Source organism: Erythrolamprus reginae, chromosome 3 (assembly GCF_031021105.1).
Source record: "Erythrolamprus reginae isolate rEryReg1 chromosome 3, rEryReg1.hap1, whole genome shotgun sequence".
In the NCBI taxonomy this organism is placed as follows: Eukaryota; Metazoa; Chordata; class Lepidosauria; order Squamata; family Dipsadidae; genus Erythrolamprus; species Erythrolamprus reginae.
Window position 1 is genome coordinate 51,159,827 of NC_091952.1, and position 27,361 is coordinate 51,187,187.

The 27,361-nt window shown below is 40.0% G+C and overlaps 1 protein-coding gene across 1 annotated transcript; it reads left to right on the forward strand.

Annotated features, from left to right (window-relative positions):
• Positions 1-3,575: 3,575 nt before the first annotated feature.
• LOC139165322 (uncharacterized) lies at positions 3,576-24,111 on the forward strand. Its single transcript, XM_070748520.1, has 6 exons — positions 3,576-4,171; positions 7,117-7,223; positions 8,577-8,674; positions 14,289-14,416; positions 19,227-19,323; positions 24,023-24,111. The coding sequence occupies exons 1-6, from the start codon at positions 3,576-3,578 to the stop codon at positions 24,032-24,034; spliced, it is 1,038 nt and encodes a 345-aa protein (XP_070604621.1). The 3' UTR covers positions 24,035-24,111.
• Positions 24,112-27,361: the final 3,250 nt, after the last annotated feature.

Sequence of the window (27,361 nt, forward strand, 5' to 3'; positions counted from 1 at the left end):
ATTGCATGCCCACAAAATGTGAGTTTGCACCACCAGAATTCAGCACTCTTGGCATATTGAAATAGTGGGTTTAATGTGCCTCCCTCAGTCTCTAAAATGGCACAAAGACTGCCAGTATAAATTTGCTCTGTCCTGAGAGATGGTCACTTCTCTGCTTTGGGAATAAAGAAAGCAAGAGCTGGTATTCTAATAATTTCCTGGAATGAGGCCACCCATAATGCAGCTATTGGTATCTGCTTTGCCTCTCCCAACAATTGTGCACTCCCACCAGCCAGCAGGAAAAACCAGTCAGTTGCTATCCTTCACAAAGTGGTGGGGGCAGGGCCATGTTAACAGCTTTGTCTTCTTGTGGGGTTTTTTTTTTGCCATTGGTTGTATAAACTGCAATTTGACGTTACAATCTGATAGTATTGTGAGCTGCCTTAAGAGAACTTTCCTTGAAAAGTGCCAGCCATTCATACAAGTATACATATGCTCATGTGTACATACACAAAGGCACACAAAGTTTCTCCCTGTAGAACAGGGCTGCTCTTGAAACAGCGAAGGCCTGACCTGCAATGCCTCTGCCATTAAAAACACAGGCCATCACAGCTGAAAACGGAGCTTGGGAGAGTTGCATGTAGCCCTCCCAGGCTCAATTTTCACTGGCAGAGGATTGCAGGAGGCCATTGCAGCCAAAAATGGATCTCCCGAGGGCCACAGGCATCCCTCCCGAACTCCATTTTTGCTGGCAGAGAGTTGCGGGATGCTGTCACAGCCAAAAACTGGGTTCAGGAGCCCATTTTAGCTGACAGAGCACTCGGGCCAACACAGGTACCCCTGGTACAAGTGACATTGAGCCGGCCATGCCTCCTCTGGACACATACACCCATCAATACAACCCTGATGTGGCTCTCAATGAAATTGAATTTGACACCCCTGCTGTAGAAGTACAGTGGTACCTCTACTTACGAACTTAACTCGTTCTGTGACCAGGTTCTTAAGTAGAAATGTTTGTAAGAAGAAGCAATTTTTCCCATAGGAATCAATGTAAAAGCAAATAATGTGTGCGATTGGGGAAACCACAGGAAGGGTGAAGGCCCTGTTTCCCCCCAGGAGATTCTTAGAGGGGCCCTATGGAGGCTTCTCCCAACCTATTCCGGCCCCATTTCCTCCCAGGAGATTCCTAGAGAGGCCCCATGGAGGCTTCTCCCTGCCTTTTCCAGTTACAATTTTTGAGGCTCGGGTTTGTAAGTGGAAGATGGTTCTTGAGAAGAAGGAAAAAATCTTGAACACCTGGTTCTTATCTAGAAATGTACTGTACATTGTTTATCCCAGAAGATATTGACATTTTGCTGGTAGAGCACATGCCTCCCATCTGAAGATTCCTGGTTCAGTCTGAAGTATGTCTATTTAAAAGAGTCAAACAATGTGATACATGACATTTCTTTTTAAAATTCTGGAGAGGTTGCTGGTGTTTTAGGCTTCATTATTTGCATTTTAAAAGGTGATATTAGTACTTTTAACATGGCAGTGTAGTCTTTTTTTTTAATCTTCAAGAAAGCAGTTTTTATTTCTTAGCCAAGACCATTTCTACAGAGGAATTATAGAGTCTGTCATCTGCACCTCTATAACTGTCTGCAACCAAACGAGACAGATACAGATTTCAACGGATAATTGTAACTGCAGAAAAAACAATTGCTATCAACCTGCCTTCCATTGAGGACCTGTATACTGCATTAATCAAAAAGAGGGTTGTGAAAATATCTACAGACCCCTCACATCCTGGACATAAAGTGTTTCATCTCCTAGCCTCAGAACGATAGTATTGGGCATTCAGGAGTGGGCTACTATTCCCGGCCCTACCGGAATGGGCCGGGAGTGCGCCCCCGCTTCCAGCCCCTTGCACGATTTCAGGGGTTTTTTTGCTTCGGCGCATGCCCCCCAACCGCCAGCTTGCCGCCGTTCACCTCGCTCGCCTCCCACTCTTGGGGCGAACAGCGGCAGAGCGGGCGATGGGGGGAGCCAGTGCGAGGAGCGAATGGCAGGGGAAGGCAACGCTCACAGTGGGGTAGGGCAGGCATAGGTTCAGGGAAGCACCGGTGGCACGTGCACGCCAGGCATAGCCACCGGAGCTAGGCTACGCATTACATGGCCGTCACCGGAATCGCGTCCCCCACCATTTAGGCTGGGGCCCACCACTGAGGGCACTGCACATGAGAACAACTAGACACAAGGGCAGCTTTTTTCTCGAATGCCATCACTGCTAAACAACTAATTCTCACAACACTGTTAATTTATTTATTAAGACTTTATTGGTATTATTCTTCTCATCCTTCTTAGTACCTATTTTCTTCCCACTTATAACTATAACAACGTTGCTTGTATTTTTACAAATTATATTGTTTTATTTGTTTCCTAGTACAACTTGATTGCTTATTACTAGCCTATGATTATCACTAAGTGTTAAATCTTATGGTTCTTGATGAATATATTTTATATATATATATATATAAACATGTGACGTATACACACACACACACACATATATATATATTTATATACATTATATACAAAATAAAATATATTTTATTTTATCTTTATGTACACTGAAAGCATATGGGCCAAATCGCACTTGGTCAATAAAGAATTCTATTCTATTCTATTCTATTTCTTTTGTTATGCGAGGACTTATCTTTTCAGCACTAAACAATAGGGTGTAAGTAGTAATAGTATTCTTGATACAGTCCTTGAATACACATGCTAGTTTAAGGAAAGTTCAAACTCAGCTGGGAAACTGTAGTGTAATCCATAATTTGGCTATTGATTGATTGATTGATTGATTGATTGGACTTCTATGCCGCCCTTCTCCACAGTCTCAGGGTGGCTCACAACAAGAATCAATACAAAAGTACAAAAATATTGCCACATTTTCTATTGTTCAAATGTCACATGTAATCAATGACTTTATTTGATTCACTTGTTTTCCTAATGTATCATATAAACTGACCATATCAGTCCTTTATTTCTGTGCCCTGTAAAAAATAATTGACTCCTCCCTGCCTGAATTACTGTACTTGATGATTCATATTTTTAGGTGGGCAGAGAAGCTCCTCTACCCACCTAAAAATATGAATTGCCAAGTACAGTACAAGCAAAGGTAAAAGTATCTTTATCTACCGTAATTTGGGGATCGAGTTCTTATCGGCATAATGCCAAGCTTATAAGTGCCTGAGCTTCGGAGCAACACCATAGACAATAAAATATAATACTGGGATATTTGGATGAATGATGCACTCCACTCTTAGGCTGCATTATAGGTACCCTGTTATCTCCTACATAAGATCTTTATTCAAATGTTACTAGATATTGACAAATTAGGTCCAAGACACAACTGTTTATTTGGAAACTGTCCTCAATGTAGAATTTCTGAACATTAGATTATGACTTCTACCTCTCAACAGGGAAATTGAGGTTATGAGAGACAGTCCAATACAAATTAATTAAATAAATAAATAAATAAATAAATAAATAAATATGTTTGGAAACCACTAAACTGCGGAAGTATAATGGGAAGGATAGACATCTAATCCAAGATGTTGAAATCCAGGAAGTGCCCATTCTTAGACCCACCCTCTTGGAGAACTTCAAAATTCCCAGAGGATTCTAAGCAGTTGGATTTTCAGTTTGAAGTGAGTGGAGCAGCCATTTTGCTCCATAAGCGGATGACAATGGAAACTCTTACAGCCTCCTCTGTTTCTAACAGGGCCTGGGTGATTCAGTTCTTCCGAAACCTATTTGGAGGCAGCAGGAATGTGACCCAAGAAGGGGAAAAACCTACGGCAGGTGTGAAAGAGAAAGATGACATCAAAAGTGAGCTCTTGGATTGTGCCTTGTCTGATACTGAAGTAGCCATCCCAAGCCAAGAGCCTTCTATTTCCAAGATGACTTTGACTGAAGTCTGCCCAGTGGTAATGAGCAGCCACACTGAGGAGCTCTCCCTGATGAAGGAAGCAACTCTTGGTGACACTGCCCTTAAGGATGAGAACAAACTCTCTGTTTTATTTAACTCAACCAGGATGGGCATAGGAGACACAGACCCATTTGCTGAATCTAGACTAAGTAACAATGAAAAAGTTTCTGCTGTAGGAGAGGAGGACCATAATACTAGTGATAGAGAAACACTAGGAAAGTAAGTATTGGACTACCAATGCTGTGGCTACGCAACATAATATGAAACAATATTTCTGATTGGCCTCATGTTAAGTCAGTGAAGGGCTACCAAAATTTTTACCACCATACTGTGGGTGTGGCTTATGCAGGATGCCCTGCATTTTCTTTCAACATCTTTCAGTGCAAATTGGATGCTCTAGGGTGGAGCTCCATTTTCACTACCCCACTGCGTTCCCCCCTGTCCGGGCAATAGCCCACCCCTGTGTTAAGTAGACTACTAGTTTTCATGGTGTACAGTCTGTTTTCCATGCTATCAGGGACAAGTAAAAGTGATTCTCTTTTTCGATTGACTGGCATACTTCACTTAATCCCTGTCTCATTCGTGGCAGAATGTGAACAGAAGATTAGATAATAATCCAACAGAGATGTATATTAATTAGCTTCTAGTTATAGTACCTTAGGAATTAGTTAGTTTCCAAATGTAAAATAATGCACTTGGGGAAAAGGAATCCTCAATCTGGGTATTGCATTGGCAGTTCTGTGTTAGCAAAAACTTCAGAAGAGAAGGATTTAGGGGTAGTGATTTCTGACAGTCTCAAAATGGGTGAGCAGTGTGGTCGGGCGGTAGGAAAAGCAAGTAGGATGCTTGGCTGCATAGCTAAAGGTATAACAAGCAGGAAGAGGGAGATTGTGATCCCCTTATATAGAGCGTTGGTGAGACCACATTTGGAGTACTGTGTTCAGTTCTGGAGACCTCACCTACAAAAAGATGATATTGACAAAATTGAACAGGACCAAAGATGGGCTACAAGAATGGTGGAAGGTCTTAAGCATAAAACGTATCAGGAAAGACTTAATGAACTCAATCTGTATAGTCTGGAGGCCAGAAGGGAAAGGGGGGACATGATCGAAACATTTAAATACGTTAAAGGGTTAAATAAGGTTCAGGAGGGAAGTGTTTTTAATAGGAAAGTGAACACAAGAACAAGGGGACACAATCTGAAGTTAGTTGGGGGAAAGATCAAAGGCAACATGAGAAAATATTATTTTACTGAAAGAGTAGTAGATCCTTGGAACAAACTTCCAGCAGACATGGTTGGTAAATCCACAGTAACTGAATTTAAACATGCTTGGGATAAGCATATATCCTTTGTAAGATAAAATACAGGAAATAGTATAAGGGCAGACTAGATGGACCATGAGGTCTTTTTCTGCCGTCAGTCTTCTATGTTTCTATCAAATTGTTCCTATTTTTATTTGGCTATGATTGGTTAAGACAATAGGTTTTGTTAACTTTCCTTTAGATAGAATATCATACACTAAATTGATGGCATGAGGGTCTTCAGCTAACCAAAGTCCATGGTATGAGGCTCTATATTACCCATAAATATATGCTGGGAAGGAATGTTTCACAGTATACAGTACACTTGTTATCATTTTTGACTGGCTGCCAGGAGTAAAGGGTGTAATGTCAGAGAAAATTCCAGCAGAACTAGACTTAGCACAGGGTGGGGGGGACACATGTAGGCTCTAAAACAGGATATAAATCTAATGAATACATGATAATAGTAACTTTGTTCATGGGAGAGCTGCTCTTACTGAGAAACATGCAGAAATGAATGTTGGCATTTGTCGGAGTTCATTTGGCAACGTTGCACAAATTTGCTTGTCTCTGAGCTGGTGCTCTTAGATGAGTTTTTTCAGAGAATGGCCCAGTCTGTTTCATTATTATTATTATTATTATTATTTATTAGATTTGTATGCCGCCCCTCTCTGAAGAATCGGGGCGGCTCACAACAGTAATAGAAACAATATAACAGTGAAACAAATCTAATATTAAAATAGAACAAATGTAAAAACCCAACAGTTTAAAACCATACAACACATCCTAACAAACATAAAATATAAAAGCCTGGGGGAGGATGTCTCAGTTTCCCCATGCCTGGCGATAAAGGTGGGTCTTGAGTAATTTGCGAAAGACAAGGAGGGTGGGGGCCGTTCTAATCTCCGGGGGGAGTTGATTCCAGAGGGCCGGGGCCACCACAGAGAAGGCTCTTCTCCTGGGGCCCGCCAAACGACATTGTTTGGTTGACGGGACCCAGAGAAGGCCAACTCTGTGGGACCTTATCGGCCACTGGGATTCGTGCGGTAGAAGACGGTTCCAGATGTATTCTGGTCCAATGCCATGTAGGGCTTTAAAGGTCATTACCAACACTTTGAATTGTGACCGGAAACCGATCGGCAGCCAGTGCAGGCCACGGAGTGCCCCGATTTGTGGAAGACTGATAAAACCCAAGAGCAAAAAACAGAATATTTGTTTCACAGAAGAAAGGTTCTTAGAACACACTGCAAACAAAGTACGTTACGCTACTTTAAAGGGGTGGAGGGGACATCCTAAGCATTTTTCTGAAATAAAATGTGACACTGTTAATTTGGCTTCCACAAACTAAACCTTTTGTGGGGCTTTTGTGTGAGAATTAGTACTAATTGGGAATTAGCAGAATTAGTTATCCTATGAAGGTAGCTTTGAATATTATGGTTTACATAAACAATAACACCAGGACTAATGCTTTATGTAAGCTTTTCTGAGTGAAGAGTTTTCCACACTGTATAATTATAATCATGGGGACTGAGTTGCTGGGCTGATTAGCAAAAAGATTAATAGCTTAATTTATACAGTCAAACAAGGGGTGTAGCTTCCAGATATGTGTGATCCTAGCAAATCCATTTCACTCCCCTTCCTCATTCCAAGCAGCACTCTTGTCAATAGTGCTGGTTTTATTCACTCCGGCAATTTCTTTGCCTACGTTTACGCAGTGCCACTAATATACCATAGGTTATGGGCATAGTTATTAAGGTGGGAAGAAAAATGGGAATTTCTCCTTCCCCAGGATAGGTAAAGAGTCAAGTGTAGGGAACTTATACTTCAGAGGAGTACTCATAAAAACCATGTTTTGGATTTAGGCATGAAACCACCCCAGTTGCAGAAGGTGGAATCTCAATGTCTGCTGGATCCATGGATTGCATTAAGGATTATAATGTTGAAGATGAAACGGAGCATCTGCTGAAAGGTGAAAAATGAAGGTTCTTCTGATCTATTTTTCAAATGCGGTAGCTTTTGTTAATCTTATCGCTTGCATCTCCTTTAATACACGAATACTGAGAGTTTAAAGTTGTATTTAAAGAAACCAGGAGATATGTTACACTATATTATGCTAGAGGGCCATTAAAAAATGGGGGGGAAATGAACTATTGGTAGCACTACACAATATGTGACTACAGTGGTACCTCTACCTAAGAACGCCTCTACTTATGAACTTTTCTAGATAAGACCCGGGTGTTCAAGATTTTTTTTGCCTCTTCTCAAGAACCATTTTCCACTTACAAACCCGAGCCTCCGAAACTGTAACTGGAAAAGGCAGGCAGAAGCCTCCGTGGGGCCTCTCTAGGAATCTCCTGGGAGGAAACGGATCTGGAAAAGGCGGGGAGAAGCCTACATAGGGCCTCTCTAGGAACCTCCTGGGAGGAAACAGTGCCTCCACCCTCCCTGTGGTTTCCCCAATCGCATGCATTATTTGCTTTTACATTGATTCCTATGGGAAAAATTGCTTCTTCTTAAAAACTTTTCTACTTAAGAACCTGGTCACGGAACGAATTAAGTCCATAAGTAGAGGTACCACTGTATATTGGCTGGTTCTCTTAGGAAGAAGAAAATCCTATTATGGTATAATTTGAAGAAGATTACAGTATACTTTCCTAAAATTAGAAAGAATCTTGTAGCACTTTTTTTTATCGTCGACACATTTAAAAAGCATATTGTATGTTTTTAGATGCTCACAAATATTTATGCTTTTTAATAAAATGTGCTAGTCGGAAAAGGTGCTACCAACTTGTGATTTTTGGCTACCATGAACGGCTGTTCTATAATCTATTTTACTCCCACTCAAGGCCCTTCAGCGGTGGATTGCTCCCGGTTCAGCCTGGTTCAGCGAACTGGTGGCGGCAGTAGGAGGCTCCACACGCCTGTCCAGGATGCTTCTGCACATGCACAGAAGCATTGTGCGCGAGCATGTGCACGTTCATGAGTGAACCAGTAGCAACGGGATTTAGGACCCACTAATGCCTTTTTTCCCTACTTCTTAATTGAACAGAGCTGGAGCAAAGAGGGAGCTGCAGGTAGGTTTGGTCAATTGCTGGAGAATACAAAGACATTCCCAGTTCATGTGCAAATGGCCTTCTGCTCTGGGCAAATGAGCAGTTTGTTACTTTAAATTGCTTCTGATTTTTGCCTGTTTTCTTTGCACCACACAAGTAAATAGAGTCAAATGCACGATACTTTAATTGTTTGGGGTAAGCGAAGAGGCAGAAGCTGGGAAAACATTGGCTGTTGAATGTTGTTGTGATGTGGATTTTCTTTTCTGTAGAATATGTACAAAAAGAAGCTCCAAAATCAGAGCTCTCTCCCTGGAACAGGCTCATCAATATGTACAAGCAGCGCCGGAGGCTTCCTGCTTCTAAAGTGGTAATTATGAGATAGTAAGAATCTTTTAGAAAGGCTTTTCCTTTCTCTTTTTTTTTTCTTTCTTCACTTGCCTTTCTGCTGCTGTTGCTGCTGCAAGAAACAGTTTAAAAAAATTAGCAATATAATTCCATTCTGGAAGGTAAGAAAGCCACAGCAAAAGCAAAACCCTGGAGGTTTACATATATGATTCCATGATTCCAAGAAAATTGTTTGAGAGCATAAGAGATGTGTTCTATTAGACCAAAGAGACAGAATTTTAGACTTGCAAAGTACCTTAGAGATCATCTGTTTTGGCTGCTGCAATGCAGGCTGAAACATGGAACTTGACAACCAGCCTGTTTGAAGACCTTAAAGACACCACATGTTTTCTTAGGTTCTCCAAGAAATATACAAGTTTAAGGAGGTGCTGATAAGTCATCTTACCCTGTCACCACCTCCTTTACTCAAAGTACCAGTGTTTTCCTGGAATCAGAAACACTATGTCGGTGATGGTGAACTTTTTTTCCTTCGGTGCTGAAAAAGCATGGGCATATGTTATCTTACATTTGCAAGTGCCCACATCCATAATTCAATGTGTTGGGAGGGCGAAAGCAGCTTCCCCTGCCGTTTGGAGGCCCTCTGGAGGCAAGAAATGGCCTGTTTCCCAACTTCTGTTGGGCCCAGTAGGCTCGTGTTTTGCCCTCCCCAGGCTCCAAAAGCTTCCCTGGAGCTGGGGGAAGGTAAAAACACCTTTCCCCATCCTCCCGGAGGCTCTCTGGAAGCCAGAAATGCCCTCCCAGAGTCTCTGAGTGAGCCAAAAATCAGCTGACCAGCACACACATGTATATTGGAGCTGAACTAGGGCAACAGCTTGCGTGCCCGCAGATGTGGTTCCACGTGCCACCTGTGGCACCCGTGCCATAGGTTCGCTATCACTGCACTATGCGGTTGTGTTATTGTGGTACTGATAATATGGTAATGGGGGGGGAGGAGGAATGAGGGAGCCCCCCTTGAGCGCTAAGAGAAAAGGTAGGATATAAATGCAGAAATACTCTAAACATTTTGGATGGGGTATATTAGAATGTCGTTTGTTTAAGAAGGTCCATTTGGGGTGATCTGAGATTATATAAAAATCCATCCCAAAGAAGCAGCAATTATATTGTTGTAATATCTTTGTGCATAGTAACAGAGCAAAACAGAATTCTTTGAGGTATTTCGATTCTTAAAGTATAGAAAGGCTTAATAAATGATGACAGGACTTGCATTCTATATTCCTAGTTCCATAGTTACTGCCATGCTTCAATTTTCATTCATTCTACAGATTGCTCAAAGAAAGAAAATACCAACTTTGAGGTGTGTGAGACATTTTAAGGGAAACAAATGACATAATGAAATCATCCAGAAATCTAATCTTCAGGGATTTCTTTTATGAGGGAAAGCTTTGTGTTTGTGATTTTTGACCTCTCAATACTTTGGAGAGGTCAAATCTTCTTTTAACATGCTTTTGCAATGCATCCACAGCAGAATCATGCCTTCCAACATTGCATTAAGAGTCCTAAAGCCTAAATGAGATGAAATACCTCTCCCATAGTTAGGAGTACCTGTTTCTGTCAGCAAAAATAATAGATCTGCGTTGGAAAGGTGGACTTACTGGTGTTTAAAAGTCTGTCAAACTACATGGTACATCCAAGGCGGGAGAGGTAATCTCATAAACAGCTATTTCTAAATAAATGCTGCTGTTAAAGTCATTGTTTAAGTTTTAGTTTAGTCTTTAGCATTGTTGTTGTTGTTTTATTGATTCTTCACTTTCTTTACTTTTTAGAAGTTTCCCATTAAGCCTTTGTGTGGCTGATTAGATATAACCTGATTTACAAGCCTGCTATGTGTCTGCTTCTGAGATCAGAACAGCACAATTGTCTTTTCCATAAAAGTTTAATAGTTTTGCCTTTGGGGGCTTCACTTTGGAAAAATAAACTGACATCAGTTTTCACTTATTACAGCAATCTACTACATTAACTATAAGGAATGTTCTTAAGTGGCAGACACGTTTACTTACTTGATTAAAATAAAAACAATTGTAAACATTGAATCAAAAGTCAGTGGCTTGGGAGAATCATTATAGTTTGGCTGTCATATGCGTTCTTATTTTTCCTATGTTGTCCTTGACACTATCAGTGTGCAACACAGTGAAAAAAACAAAGTGGCCACAATGAAAAAATATAATGGCTGCCATGTTTTGTAGTGTAACCATTTTGTAATGTTTTGGATGGGTGCAATTTTGGAACACAATACGAAAACCAGAATGCAGGACATTGCGGCCCATGCTATTTTTCTCACAGCTTTTGCACTGCTTTGCTTTACTACTGAGGTGCAATTGGCTGATACATAGTGATGGTCATTCAGGAAGCTAGATTGGACTGAGACAAAAGAGGCAATGGGAGATACTTTCTCCCCTATCTTTCTTCTGAACTCCTTGACCATTTCCCTCTGTGCTAGATTTAATTTCTGATCACAAAAGGGGTATATCTGTGGCATTGCTATGATGCAAGAGCAGTCTGCCATTGTCTTCTTTTGGGTGCATTTTAAACTTCCTAGTCCAACTTGCAGCTCTGGGGTTTCTTGAGATTTTTCCAATGAAATATAAAATTTGAGCTTTGGCGCTTTATATAAGGTCACTTAGGTGCCATCACTTGCAACCTGCTGCCCATAGTTTTTTTAAAGATATCTACCAGCTCCAGTTAATTTCTATATGTAGAATGTAGGTGGGAGGAGTTATTTTTTTTAACCATATAGTATCTTGGACATGCTATGGTATAAATGTTGAGATTTTATTCATACTTAACTTTATTTATAGTGTGTTACTGGAAAGAACAATAATGGCAAACCTTTATGCTGAAAGATCGTGCATACATGCTATCGCACCTGCGTAATTTAATGCTTCCCCCACCCATAATTTAATGCCTCCCCCAACCCCTGGAGGCCCTCGGGAGGCTGGAAACAACCTGTTTCCCAACTTCTGGTGGGCCAAGTAGGCTCATGTTTTGCCCTCCACAGGCTCTAAAGGCTTTCCTAGAGCTGGTGGAGGGTAAAAATGCCCCCCTCCATCCCCCTGGAGCCTCCTTGGAAGCCAAAACCACCCTCCCAGAGCCTCTGTGTGAGCCAAAAAAAACAGCTGGCTGGCAGACACATGCATGTTGGAGCTGAGCTAGGCCAACGGTTTGCGTCCTGGCAGATATGGCTCCGCGTGCCAGCTTGGGCACCCGTTTCATAGGTTTGCCAACACTGCGATAGAATATATGAGCAGTAAAATATGAAAATGAACATTCACAGAAAGACCTGACGCTCCCAGAACTCTATACCAGTGGTGGGTTGCTGCCGGTTCAGACCAGTTTATCCATACCGGTGGCAGAAATTTGCACCCGTTCACTGAACTGTGAACCACGCCCCAGAACCAGTTCTCTGGTTGCCGTGGCTTGCAAAGAACCATCCACACAGGAGCAGAGGGTTCTACACATGGACAGAGTATCATTTGCACGATGTGACAGGGCTTCATACTTCCGTCACAATGCGAACCAGTAGGGAAGATAAGTGGAACCCACCCCTGTAGCTACCGCTGGTTGCACAGTACCTCCTTTCATAGGTAGAGCTGGTGCTGTTGAAAGTATGGAATTGCAAAGTTGCAAATAGAAGGGACTTTTAAAAACATGACAATAATCTTCCATTTTGTGTACCCAAATAAAGCACACCTTTAAATTTACTTTGTAAGAGAAAATAGTTATTATTTTGACTAAATATTTTACTTACCCTACTTCTTTTTTTTTCTAATGAAAAAATGGTCGTATTATGAATGGCAGAAGTCTCTTAATCATTCTAGGTAGATTTATCCTTTTGTCTTCTGAGGTGTAATAATTTTGCTGTAGATGTGAATGTTCTGCTGGTTTTATAGCCTCTGTTGTTGATGTTTGATATAAATTCACATAAAGTACACCTGAAAGCTTTATTTTTGTTTTGTGGGATAAATGTGGGTTGTTGAAGAAGGTCTAAAAGATTGTAAGTTACTTGTCGGGGATCAACACCTACTTGTACCATCAAATAGTTGTAGCAGAACTATTCTGTTGGTAAATTAGTAGACATTGTCAAAATCGCCAAGATTGTACTTATTGCATATTTTATACTGCTCTTCACTGCATCTTACAGTTGTTACGTACTTCATATCTTCATTAATGGTGGGACTTGCTACAGGTAGTCATCGACTTATGATCATAATTGAGCCCAAAATTTCTGTTGCTAAGCAAGATGGTAAAGTGAGTTTTGCTTCATTTTACGACTTTCTTTGCTATCCACTGTAAGTGGATCACTATAATTGTTAAGTTAAGTTACGTTTCTGCATTGATTTTGCTCGTCAGAAAGTCGCAAAAGGTGATCACTTGATCCCGGGACACTGCAACTATGATAAGTATGAACCAGTTGTCAAGCATATGAATTTTGATCACATGACTATGAGGATGCTACAATGGTCATAAGTTTGAAAAACGGTCATAGGTCACTCTTTTCAACATGGTTGTAACTTTGAATGGCCTCTAAATGAATTGTTGTAAGTTGAGAACTACATGTACCACAGGGGTGGGTTCCACTTACTTTGCCACCGGTTCTCATTGCGACATTTCACATGCGCTATAAGAACATGTATACATAGAATTAAATGGTATATTTTGGATGTTCAGTAATAGTAAATAGATAGGGAAATTGTATCTCTTTGAGGCGAGGAGAGGCCAGGCACCCTAACCCAAACCCTTGACGTGAGTGACGTCAAGTTGGTCACCTTTAAGCCAGTCACATGACCTTTAAGCCACCCCGTCACATGATCGCCAATCCATTCCCACCTGGTCACATGGTCAGCAAGCCACACCTACAAAATAAGCCACGGCACAGTGTGGTAGTAAAAATTTTTGCAGCCCTTCATTGGAGTGTACGCATCGACTGAACCGGATCTGTGACGCCATTGTCATGTCACCAGCGGGTTGCTAACGGATTGGGCGATCCACCACTGATGTACCAGCCTGGACCTGGCATAAAGATATCCTTCTGTATGCCTTCAGTATGAAGCAAAGGCATTTAAAATGTTTTGTTTCATTGAGAGCAAATTATCACATCAGTGTGATGTTAAGCATGTTTAGTTTTATTTGTTTACCTATTTATTGGCTTTATTTCCTCAATTTATATGACTACCCACCAGGCAAATAACTCTTATTTGCAGATTCCACTTTGGCTACCCATCCAGGTAAGTCTGCAAGGGGCTGCAAGGAACATGATTTTCACGTATTACGCGTATACATTCAATATGTATGCTCCCCAATGTAATCTTAGGTCTTTTTGGTAACATCAAATAGCAAAAATGTAATGCAGTCTATACAATCCAGTATAAAATCAAACACTGAAAATTATTTGAAATGGCAAATAGATTCTTGGGTGTCTATGAATAATAATTGACTATAATTAAATGTTTTTTATTAATGGAGAAAAGAGAAAATAACTTGCCCATGTACAGTAAAAACAACAACATTACTGATTCAGTTAACACAGTGGGCAATTTCAAATAATTCCTTACCTGTGTTCTGCCTGTCCTGTTTTTTAGTCCAATGTTCAGGTTATTCCAACGCCACCAGTAACTGAAGAAGGAGCCACATTGGATCTTATGATATATGGAATTGAAAAGCCCAATGCCGCAACATCAAGTTCCCCTAAGGCTTTTTGTGTCTTAGAGTAAGTATATTTTAAGGGGTACCTCTCATTCTTTGGAGAATTGAGTGGGACAGACAGGGGTGGGCTGCTGCCCGGATTTGGGGTAGGTGGGAACACAGTGGGGTAGCACCCAATTTGCACTGAAAGATGTTGAAAGAAAATGCAGGGCATCCTGCATAAGCCATGCCCACAGTGTGATAGTAAAAAAATTGGTAGCCCTTCACTGGGGACAAGCAGCACAAACCCAGAAAGTCAAACCATCTGCTTCTTACGCCCCATAACCTAATTAAACAAAAGGTATAATAGGAATGTGTAAATTAAAGTGACGGAACATGCTCATTGTAGATAATGAAAGTCTAATGATTCTAAAAAGAACTATGTTAAGAAAGTTAACTCTGGCAAACAATTTAGAGATTCTAAGTTAGTGTGGTATAAAAATCTGCAAGTATGTAAATATGTGATGCAATATGTTAACAAAATAATAAACAAACAAACAAGCAAACAAACAAACAAACAAACAAATAAATAAATAAAGGTAAAAATGTATAAATCTCTGATCGAAATTCTGAATGAGAAGGGGATGTAAATATCCCAAAAACAAGTTTTATTTATGTCTTTTTTGTTTTTCATTTTGTTTGTAAAAGAAAAGAAAATTAAGAAAAATCTGACAGATCTGTGGGGGTATATTTAGGAAAAAGAAGGTCACCTTTTCTTTCTCACTTTTTTCTATTGTTCTATGGGCAGTATATAAAGAGTTTAGACTAAGAACTGACTAACAGATAGAAATCTTTGTTTTTAATTACTATATTGTGCAGAAAAAAGAGATCTTTCATGCCATATATGGCTTATAAATTCAATAAAACTTAAGCTTAATAAAGTCATGTCCATTTCTCTACTTCTTAGTCCTTTACCTCTTGTTCTGGTACAAGCTCAACTTTTCCCAGTCAGATAACTCAGCACAAAGAGATATCACAGATCATTTTATTACAGGAATTCTCACAATAACTCACAGTTGTGATGCAATTCTTCTGCAGTATAATCTTTTCCATTGTGCAGGTAAAAAGAGGTTGAATTGATCTGGGCTCTAGGTAGAGCATCTACATGCTGGCTGGCTTAGTGAAAGAGTGAAAACAAAGACGCTCTGGAATGTTCTCTCCAATTACTCCTCATCCCAAGTCAGAGCCAATAGGAATACACAAATGTGGTCACATGTAGAACTACATTACCCAGAGTGCAATTTCACTACATTTCCCCTAATGCAATATCTTAAAGAGACATGCTTAAATACAGTCCAACTATCTCTGTCTCTGGGGACAGCACACCTCTATTATATCTGTTCGGGGTCAAAAATCACAATTCCCTTTCATCATCCATGGTGCACAGTGATTAGAATGCAGTATTGCAGCCTAATTCTGTCAACTGCCAGGACTTTGGTCCTGACTGACTCGAGGTTGACTCAGCCTTACATTCTTCTGTGGACAGTAAATTGAGGACCCTGATTGTTGGGGATGATATGCTGACATTGTATCCCACCTAGAGTGTTGTAGTATAAAGGACTACGGAGCAGTATATATCATAAGTCTAAGTGCTATTGCTATCATTTCTCTGTCTTCTTCACTGGGCACCCAATATCTTGGAAGCCACTGATTAAGCTTAGCAATTTAATTTCTTTTTAATTCACAGAGTAATATATTTCAGAGCGTATGCTCATTCCAAAAGAAGTGGTATCTCAGCTTACTGCTCGCTTAATAGGAAAGGACAGAGTTGATGTTTCTAAACAAATTCAGGGCAGCTACTTCAGTATCTGTTGGATAAAAGTCATTGAATAAAGTCAATATCATCTGTAAGGCAAAACCAAAACCAATGTTAATTCTACGAATAATCTGCATTTTAATTACCTAAATATTAGGTGCAACAGAAATTGGAAGAGGCAAATTTGTTTTTCAGCTTGCCATGTCCTATAGGAAGCCATGCTTCTATTTCTAAGAAAATTTTCTACTAATTCACGGTGTGTGTGTGTGAATGTGTGTTTGTTTGTGTGTGTGAGAGAGAGAGAGAGAGGGAGGGAGGGAGAGAGAGAGACAGACAGACAGTGACAACCTGATAGATTTATTTTCCAAAGAGAGCTTTTAAAATTTTCACTGTGGATTGAAGGTAAAAAGCATATTTGAATTTGAAGCACCGGTAGCATTTGGGGATAATACTAGATTTGCCCACTTGGTGTCACTGTCCAATTTAAAATAATTATACTGAAGCTTATTTTCAATGATACCAATCACAAATTTTAGTAAATGGAACACAATACTCATAACACACTGTAACAATTTTTAAAGGACAGGGGAAACATGGAAAGACAATAATTCTTTAAAAAAATTAAGTGGAAACAAATGGTCTAGAATGTTATGTTTCAAACAAAAAAATTCTTGATTGAAAATTTTCTTCATCCTTATGTTGGAAACTTCCCAGAATTGAAATATTGGCAAACAACACCTATTAAAAAAATATATTCCTTGCGAATTAAGTATGGAAGTATATGATAATTATTTATCCAACTACCATGGATATATGTGGAATTTTCTAAAGGAAATCAACCCTGACTGTTCTTTGAAAGGACAGATACTGAAGTTGAAGTTCAAATACTTTAGCCACCTAACGAAAAGAGAGCAGGCACTGGAAAAGTATCTGATGTTGAGAAAGGTTATAGGCAAAAGGAGAAGGCAGAGGATGAGATGGTTAGATAGTGTCATTGCTACAGGGGGCTTGAGTTTGGGCAAACTTGGGGAGACGCGGAGCCTGGCATGGTCCATGGGGGTTCATAGATTTGGACACGTCTTAATGACTGAACAAAAACAATATGGAATTGATCCAATGTCATGTTCACAATGGTATTTTTATATTGTTTTATAAATCGATGGTTCTCAACCTTTCTAATGCTTCGACCCCTTAATATAGTTCCTCATGTTGTGGTGACCCCCAACCATAAGTCTAGCATCTATTCTCCAACAGAGATTTAAGCTGATTGGAAGGAAGGTCAGGAGACAACCCCACTGTAAACATTTATTGGTCTGATTGTAAAAATATGTTCCAAGGCACCAGAATAAAAGCTTTAGTTCCTAACACCATGGGGAATTTGTCTTTTCCCATGGTTTTAGGCAACCCCTGTGAAACAGTCGTTCGACCCCCAAACAGGTCCCGACCCTCAGGTTGAGAACCACTGTGTATATTTTATTTTTTATTTTTAAAATTAAATTATAATTAAAATTATATTGTTTTACATTTATCTATATATTGATACGATATTGATAACTTTCCAGCTGCAAATATGATCATAGTAGAAAGCCAAACCATATGAGTTAATATTCTAACTCCCGAGTCTCCTTTTTCAGAAAGAAGGGGATTATAAGCAACCTTTATTAAACATTCTCTGCACCGTGGTACAAAACCTGTGTTGCATTATCCTAATGTTAAGATTACAGGAAACTTACTCCATGGTGATTAAATTGACCCTCAGCTGTTTAATTGGCCAAACCTAGCATGCATACATCCCTTTCCCCCCTATTTGCTTATATTCCACCTGCAACTGCATAGTTTCTTCTTGGTGTGATAGATTAGAAATACAGCCACAGGAACACACAAATAAATAATGTGAGATGTGATGAGCTACCTGAAGCTCTCATTATTCTTCTGTTTCAGTGATTTTTATGTGGCTGTTGAGGACCGGCTAATAAGATACAATATGGGGAAATCTGGGTAGAACTCTGACCTTTAGGAAGAAGTTCAATAGATTCTTCCAAAAGTTTTCTGATGTTTTTTTTCAGATGGTTTAAAATGCCATATTTTTATGTTACTTCTATAGGACAGAATTCTTGACAGCAGAAAATGACATTTGTTGAAAACAGAATTGCCTTGTGGTGAGATGAGTGGCAAATAAATTTAATAATATTTATTTATTTATTTATTGGATTTGTATGCCGCCCCTCTCCGCAGACTCGGGGAGGCTAACAACAGTAAAAAAATAGCACATAACAATAATCCAATACTAAAAACAGTTAAAAAGCCATTATTATAAAAACCAATCATACATACAGACATACCATGCATAAAATTGTAGAGGCCTAGGGGGAAAATGTATCTTAATTCCCCCATGCCTGGTGGCAGAGGTGGGTTTTAAGCAGCTTACGAAAGGCAAGGAGGGTGGGGGCAATTCTAATCTCTGGGGGGAGCTGGTTCCAGAGGGCCGGGGCCGTCACAGAGAAGGCTCTTCCCCTGGGCCCCGCCAAGCGACATTGTTTGGTTGATGGGACCCGGAGAAGACCCACTCTGTGGGACCTAACTGGTCGCTGGGATTCGTGCAGCAGAAGGCGGTCCCTGAGGTAATCTGGTCCGGTGCCCTGAAGGGCTTTATAGGTCATAATCAACACTTTGAATTGTGACCGGAAACTGATCGGCAACCAATGGAGACTGCGGAGTGTTGGTGTAACATGGGCATATTTGGCACGATCTGAAGTTTCCAATCTCGAGGTGATGAGGGCATGAGTGACTGTGAGCAGTGACTCCTGGTCCAAATAGGGTCGCAACTGGTGCACCAGGCGAACCTGGGCGAACACTAATGATGATGATAATTTGTAGAAGCTATTTGCAGCATTTAGATTTAGAGGCAAGATTGAAAGTGGATTTAAAGTACTGTTGAACTCCTAGTAATTCCAAGAAAGACCTTTCCAATTCCAATTTTAAAAAGCAAGAATTTGCTAAGTTACAGAAATTCTAAATTTGCTTCTAATATTTCTAACGTTGCTTCTTTTTGTCTTCCTTTGCTTCATTTCCAATCAAGACTGCCTGAAAATGAAATTAGGGAAATGGCTGGTGACTGTGACAAAGCATGTCAAGATACAGGACCAAATGGTAATGATAGTCCAAAGGATCTTCAGGTGCGGTGTATGCTCAAGTACTGTAGATTTTTGTTTGGAAAACTAATGGCTGCAATATTCCATACATTGGTGTGGTTATTTTTTCTCCAGAGAACATTTGAGCTTTGGAATAAAGATATAGTAACTGTCAAGACCTCATCAGTTGCACACAACATCTTGCCTAATGAGAGATGTTGAAAACTAACTTAAGCAGAAACACATCATATGTCTGAGTTGCAGACACATACTGATTCAGCAATTCTAAAATTAGAATTGTGTGGTATTCTCTAGCTGAGTTTCCTTCCTCTTTTCCCTATATTTGGACCATCATTTGAAACTGACGAGAAAACCAAATAGACATATTATCTTAATGAAAATCCACCTTTGGAGACACTAGCCCTGTTCATACATCATGCTAAGCCAGAAACAAACTGGTTTAACAAACATGTTAAGTTTAGCACAATACTGGGGGGGAAAAATCGCTCAGATCCGGGCCGACCTCGACTCCAATTGGAAAACAGAGTCGATTGACAAAGAGTCAGTCGAGGTGACTGGGGCACGTACTTGTCCACCTGTCTGGGAAGAGTTTGATCTGGTGACACCTGATGAAGTGGACAAGGCCATTGGAGCTGTGAGTTCCGCCACCTGTTTACTGGATCCGTGTCCCTCCTGGTTGGTCTCGGCCAGCAGGGAGGTGACACGGAGCTGGGTCCAGGAGATTACCAACGCTTCCTTGGGGAGGGGAGTTTTTCCAACTCTCTATAAAGAAGCGCTTGTGCGCCCCCTCCTCAAGAAGCCTTCCCTGGACCCAGCCGTGCTTAATAACTACCGTCCAGTCTCCAACCTTCCCTTCATGGGGAAGGTTGTTGAGAAGGTGGTGGCACTTCAACTCCAGCGGTCCTTGGATGAAGCTGATTATCTAGGTCCTCAGCAGTCTGGATTCAGGCCCGGCTACAGCACGGAAACTGCTTTGGTCACGTTGATGGATGATCTCTGGCGGGCCCAGGACAGGGGTTTATCCTCTGTCCTGGTGCTTCTTGACCTCTCAGCGGCTTTCGATACCATCGACCATGGTATCCTTCTGCACCGGCTGGAGGGGTTGGGAGTGGGAGGCACTGTTCTTCAGTTGTTCTGCTCCTACCCCTCCGGTCGGTCGCAGTCGGTGTTAGTGGGGGGTCAGAGGTCGACTTCAAGGTTACTCCCTTGTGGGGTGCCTCAGGGGTCTGTCCTCTCCCCCCTGCTATTCAATATCTACATGAAACTACTGGGTGAGATCATCCAGAGGCATGGGGTGAGGTATCATCAGTACGCAGATGATATCCAGTTGTACATTTCCATCCCATGTCCAGTCAACGAAGCGGTGGAAGTGATGTGCCGGTGCCTGGAGGCTGTTGGGGTCTGGATGGGTGTCAACAGGCTCAAACTCAACCTGGATAAGATGGAGTGGCTGTGGGTTCTGCCTCCCAAGGACAATTCCATCTGTCCGTCCATAATCCTGGGGGGGAATTATTGACCCCCTCAGAGAGGGTCTGCAACTTGGGTGTACAAATCTAATAAACAAACAAACAAACAAACAAACAAACAAATAAATAAAATAAAATAAAATAAAATAAAATAAAATAAAATAAAATAAAATAAAATAAAATATCCTGGCATGGTGTCATGTGAGAAGACAACTTTGTTTCCAGTGCAGACTCTGTATCTTGCTTATACTATGATTCCCCACCGCTTTCCACCTTTGTATCTGATGAGCTCAGAAGGAGATAATGCCTTTTGGACTACTACTTATGCAATATATGACTGTTAAATTCTTAATCAATTATCCAGTATTTCTTGAGAGCACCAGGTCATCTGGCTTAGACGAAGCAAAAATTCCAAATATCTGCAGTGAACAAAGGGTGGGAGAAAACACAAAGACAGCAACTGCCTCTTCCATATGCACAAAAAATGTTTGGAATGTAATAGCATACAATAGTGCCTGCTACTCAGCATGTGCGTGCATTTATAATTTACTGCCTCACACAAACACATCCTTGTTATTATTCCTTTTCTTTTTTTACTTTATTTTATCCCCTTTTCTGTTTTTCTCTTTTTGAAATATAATTGGTCAAGAATGGTGATGCATTTTATGTTCTGCTCAAGAACAGTCTAACCATGAAGCTCTATGAGGGTTTTTTTGTCTGAAATTAAAGGATTAGAAGGGCTAAGAAGAAAGAGCATAATTATTACCATCTCATTGGATTCTTTCATTTGCTACCTTTGGAGTCTATTCAAGTTGTGGAAGAGGATAAATTTAAACAAACAAACAAACAAACAAACAAACAAACAAACAAACAAACAAACAAACAGTATCCAGACTGGAAACAAACTTTATTTCCTGATCATCATAAAAAGCGGCTGCCTTTTGAGATCCTTCAAAATGCAATTGCTGCAGGCAGTTAGCTAGAGCCAATGAAAGCAATGAGGCCTGTACACGAGGCATTCTTTGCTTGTGCCATTCAGGTGGCAGTGTAGCAAGCAACGTTTTGTATAGCTGTCAGAAACATTCTGCATCTCCTTGAAGTATAGCAGTTTGATTGTGGGACAAGCTAATCTTTACCAGACTAATGTTCTCTCTAGATTTGACTCTGAAATTTTCAAAATTCCCAGCCACGCTGGTCAGTGGCTAGAATTGCAGATGAGTATATGTAAGGGTGAGCTTTAAATGTTTTAGCAAGAGATTCTCTGACCGGTTACTAGGTGGGCATGGCCATGATGGGTGTGGTCTAGTCGGCCTGCTGCATCATGGTGGGTGGGGTGTCTTTGCCTTCCTTGGGCTCCATGAGCCTCCGGGAGAATGAAAATGGCTTCCTCAGGCTCTGGAGGCCAGAAATGGGCCCGGTTCCAGTCTTCCTGAACTTCCGGTAGGCCCCCTTTTCCCCTTCCCCAAGCCTCCATGTGTGCCCTGCACTTACCTGTATTCAAAACAGGCCACGTGGGGACTCCTGGGAGGGACGGATTGGGCAGGGCCAACCAGGAGTGGGATTTGTGCAAACTACACAAAATCTTAGCTAGAGGTTCTCCCGAACCCCTGCAACCTCCCGGCAGCCCACCCCTGAGTATATGACCACTAATTTGGAGAAAATTATGAAAATCTTAGGTAAATGACCAGTAGCTAATGGTAGGAAACTACATACAGTGGTACCTCTACCTAAGAACGCCTCTACTTAAGAACTTTTCTAGATAAGAACCAGGTGTTCAAGATTTTTTTGCCTCTACTTAAGAACCATTTTTTACTTAAGAACCTGAGCCCAGAAAAATTTTACAGGAAATTTGAGAGCGTCACAAACACCCGGCCAGTTTCTTGCCATTCCCCTTTAATCTCAGCCATTTAAGGCATTTAAGGAGGCTTTGGCAGTCTAGAGCGAATGAAGCATTTTCCTTTCTCTGGGCACTTGGACAGGAAATAAACCTCTGCCAGCGCCCAGAGAAAATAAATGCTCCGTTTGATCTGAGCAGGCGAGGAGTCACCACAGCGAAGGAAAGGCACCGGCTACAAAGCAAGTGAGCGAGAGGAGAGGGGAGTCTTTTAGCATGGGAAGGAAGAGGTAGCAGATAGCAGCAGCAGCAACCAGTGTATGGGAGGCAGCCTCGCGCCGGGTGTATTGGAGGCCATGCTCCTCCTCGCCGCCTCAGACTCCCTCTTTTTTTAAAAAAAAAACCCTTAAAGTTTTGGATTTTTTAAAAATTCTGCTTACCTCACCTTCCTTCCGACTCTCCTCCTCCTCTTCTTCCTCCTCCTCCTCCCACCCAAATTCCGAGCTTTTCTTTCTTTCCTAATGGGTTTGCACACATTATTTGCTTTTACATTGATTCCTATGGGAAAAATTGCTTCTACTTAAGAACGTTTCTACTTAAGAACCTGGTCATGGAACGAATTAAGTTCTTAAGTAGAGGTACCACTGTACTTGGTTTTAAATGGCAGAATTCTTTTTTCTCACTTTGGAGGATGGTGTCTGATAGCCCTCATTTAAATTATGATGCCCAAGCAATGTGTATTGGGCACACTGTGGAATATCAAAATGTTGGCTTTTAGTCACCCAGCACCATCTTTTTGCATGATACCAATCAGGATATTTTAGAACTTGATTTGAACAAATCAGTTGGATTGCTCCCAGTGCTTTTTGTCAGAAGTGCTATTGCAAAGGTTCATTCACATAAGAGAAGGACCATTTAAGAAGCTCCATCTCAATAAGAGCCTCGGTGGCACAGTGGTTAGAGTCCAATACTACAAGCTACTTCTGCTGATCAGTGGCTGCCAGCAGCTTGGCAGATCGAATCTCAGTAGGCTCAAGGTTGACTCAGCCTTCCATCCTTCCAAGGTCAGTAAAATGAGGACCCAGATTGTTGGAGGCAATGTGCTGACTCTCTGTAAACTGCTTAGAGAGGGCTGTAAAGCACTATGAAGCGGTGTAGAATAGAATAGAATTCTTTATTGGCCAAGTGTGATTGGACACACAAGGAATTTGTCTTGGTATATAAATCAAAATGCTATTGCTATTACTAATACAGTAATTGTGCTTTTCCTTGGTAAGTTCCTACAGTACCACTTGGGCTCAACTATTTCTCAGGAAACAGTTAGTGAGAAGGAGAACATTGTAATAAATATAAAAATACGGCAACAAAAAATTGACTACTTCTGCACTGTAACATTCTTTCTGCCTTCTCTTATTATTTTTAGAGCATGTTGTGAAATAACACTGCTGGATTCAACTTCAGTCTGACAGCTTTCCCCTTCTCAACTTTACACAGGGCAGATCTACTGGAAAAAAAATAGTTTTTATTCACCAGGACATTTCAAAATTTTGTGTATTTTTCTTTTTTCTTCATGGAACAAATTGCTGCTCATTGTCTATGTTCTCTTATTTTCTGTGGAATAAGTAAGTTAACATTAGCAGATGTGTTTTAGCATATATTTCAGACAGATAAATTGTTCTATTCCCACCCTCTCTCAAATTCTATTGCTTCTCTCTCTTTCTCCTCCTAGAATACAGTTTTACAATGAATTTATATGTGTTGAGCATTTACAATGAATTTATTTGTGTGGAGCATTTATCCTGGCACTGTAACATTTAGCTCATTCACAAGGCATATGTTGCACTTTCCCAATTTTCTATTTTCCTGTCAATTTTCTGAGTTTGGACTGGGGTGGGTTTTTTGCCTGTGTTTATAGCAGTTATTTGGGATGATCGCAATTTCTAAACATTACTAAATAAAATATTTTATGATTCATCCTACAACAAGTGGTTTTAAGGTCCAGCTAAATGGAATCGGTAGAGAAGCAAAATTGCCTGGCTTATGTATCTAGAAGTGAAGCTGGGAAAGTTATATCTTATTGGAACATCGTAAGGAGTATGGTGCTGATAATGAGGAGGAAAAAATAAAAAGAGGCATCCTTTTACCTGATGTATCATTACTTGAAAAATTTAGTTTGAAATGAAACTGTACACCCTAGTCTCAATTGTTTGGGGGAGAAAGAACAAATGGGCAGGAAATTACTATACATATATATATGTATAGTAATATATATATATATATATATATATATAGTAATATATATATATATATATTTAAAGCTACAGTACTTCACAAATACAGAAATGAAATCTGACTTGTGCATAGCAGCCGTTTAAAAAAATTGTTAGATATAGTTTTTGTATAGACTTCTCTGTTCACAAATAGGTTGAAACAAACCTGGCAGAACTTTGCAGGGTTCTACATTGACAGAACACAAATCCCATATTTTATGCAGTTGCATTGCTAGAAATTGACAAGTGCCTTAAAGTCACACATTAAACCCAATGGATCCTGCACTGCATTCAGTAGAAATGCCTCTTCAACAGCCATAGTGCTTTGAAAAAAATATCCGCACTGAAATAACACATACAGGAAATGGGTTTCAGTGAACATTTTATCACAGCTGAAGTGACATTTGTCACAAAGATTCATCACAAGGGGCAAATAGTTATAACTCTCTGAAAAACATGGCTGAAGAAGATGTAGTAGGGCTTCCTATTTTTTAAAGTATTGTCTCCTTGGATCAGAGGAAAAATACCTAACATGTCCTTAAATATATTATTCCTATTTGTTTCTTATTATTATTTATTTTAAATGAAGGAAGGCATATACTGCTTGATGCAAAGACATAGATTCCTTCATACAGATATTTAAAAACACAATGCTACCATGTGCACACTATTTAAGTTTTGGAATTTCAACTTTAAAAATTTCATTATAATCTTGATTTTTTTTTTAAAGATAAATTTTGACCTCAAACACTGAACAAGCTTTGTACAATTCTAAGCCTTGTTTCTTGTTGCTTCTTTTCAAGGTGTTTTTCAGTATCAATAATAGTTATTAGAAAATGATATTGAAATAAATAATTGAAAACAAAATTGAAATAATATATTGGAATAATACTGGAAGATAGAACATTTAAATAGTACCCAAACACATATTAAAATGTACAGAATATAATTTATTGTTTCTATTAGTATTTAATATCTTTTATCAGGCATTTGGAACTATTCGCAGCAGATAGTCTTTTTCAATATTATATATTACAAATAGCTGCTCTGAAAGTTTATATGCAGAAAGTTTTTTTTTAAATTCTTTGATATTCTTTTTTTAATCATACAGCAGACTTGGGTCACAAAATGAATCTCTCAACTTTTCTCTGCCCAGATCTCTGGCTTTTTAATCAGAATTTAGCTGTGAAACATAGGCCAAAACTGTTCTACCAGCCTAAACCCCTTGTGAATATTGAAAGTTCACAAAAGAAAACACCCTGTCATCCTGTGTTAAGATCAAATGTTCATCTCATACACCTCCCTCCTAGGGATTTCTGGATACAAGTTACTTATTATTGTGCAAGTTCTATTGATTATGTTTAGAAGGATAACTAGCTATATCAAATCCATCTCAATCGAAGTTCTGCTTGTTTGCTCCTTCTGTTGCATCTGATCTTGTTTTAAAAAGTTACACTTTTAGTCAATAGCCCAAAAATCATTTATTCCAACCTGAGGTTATTTTTCAAAGTATCCACTGATTTCAGTTCTTTAAGTTCCATAAAGAGTCAGTCAGGTCCATTTATATCAGTGGTTCTCAATCTTTCTAATGCTTCGACCCATTAATACAGTTCCTCATGTTGTGGTGACTCCCAACCATAAGTCTAGCGCCAATTTCCCCAACATAGCTTTAAGCTGATTGGCAAGAAGGTCAAAGGGACCTTCCCAAATTTAAACAGTTGATTGGTCGGATTTTAAAAATATGCTCCAAAGTGCAAGAATAGAAGCTTTAGTTCCTAACACTATGGGAAATTTGTCTTTTCCCATGGTCTTAGATGACTCCTGTGAAATGGTTGTTCGATCCTCAAAGGGGTCCCAACCTCCAGGTTGAGAACCACTGATTTAAATAGTCCATGGGGTTATCCAAGTCTTTTTGAGTCACCTTTCTAGATTCAGTCAAATAATTTAACATTCAGGGGTCACTTTAATTAAATATCTTCTTTGTTCTCACATTTAAATCTCCAATGGTCATAGGGCAGATGTATATAGTCCAGTAAATATTTTCACAATCCTTTAAATAGGTTTTCCCAGGCTTGTATATTTTCCTTTCATCGGCAGGTGGTGCTCTTAATTAATTTTCACTATTAATAAAAATCTGATTTTAATTGTTTTAAATTGTAATTCAATTATAGAACCAGTGTTAATATTTAAATCCGTACTTCCAATATTTTAAACTGCCTTCCCAATGTCCTGTCTTCCCAATTTGAAAGTCCAATTTCCTGTGTTTTTAAAGAAAAAAAGTCCCCTCCTCTCCCCTTCTCTTTAATTCTTCCCTCCAGTCTGGTAATTTTCTCAAAGTGTCTGATCTCCACTTTCAATAGTTCTGAGTAAATCCTAGATTTCTTTTGGGGGGGTTTAACTTTTGTGTAAAACAATCCTCTCATCCACTTCCATACTGTACAATGAAATCCACTCCAGCTCAAAGCTTAGATGGTCATCAGCTGTCCCAGCTT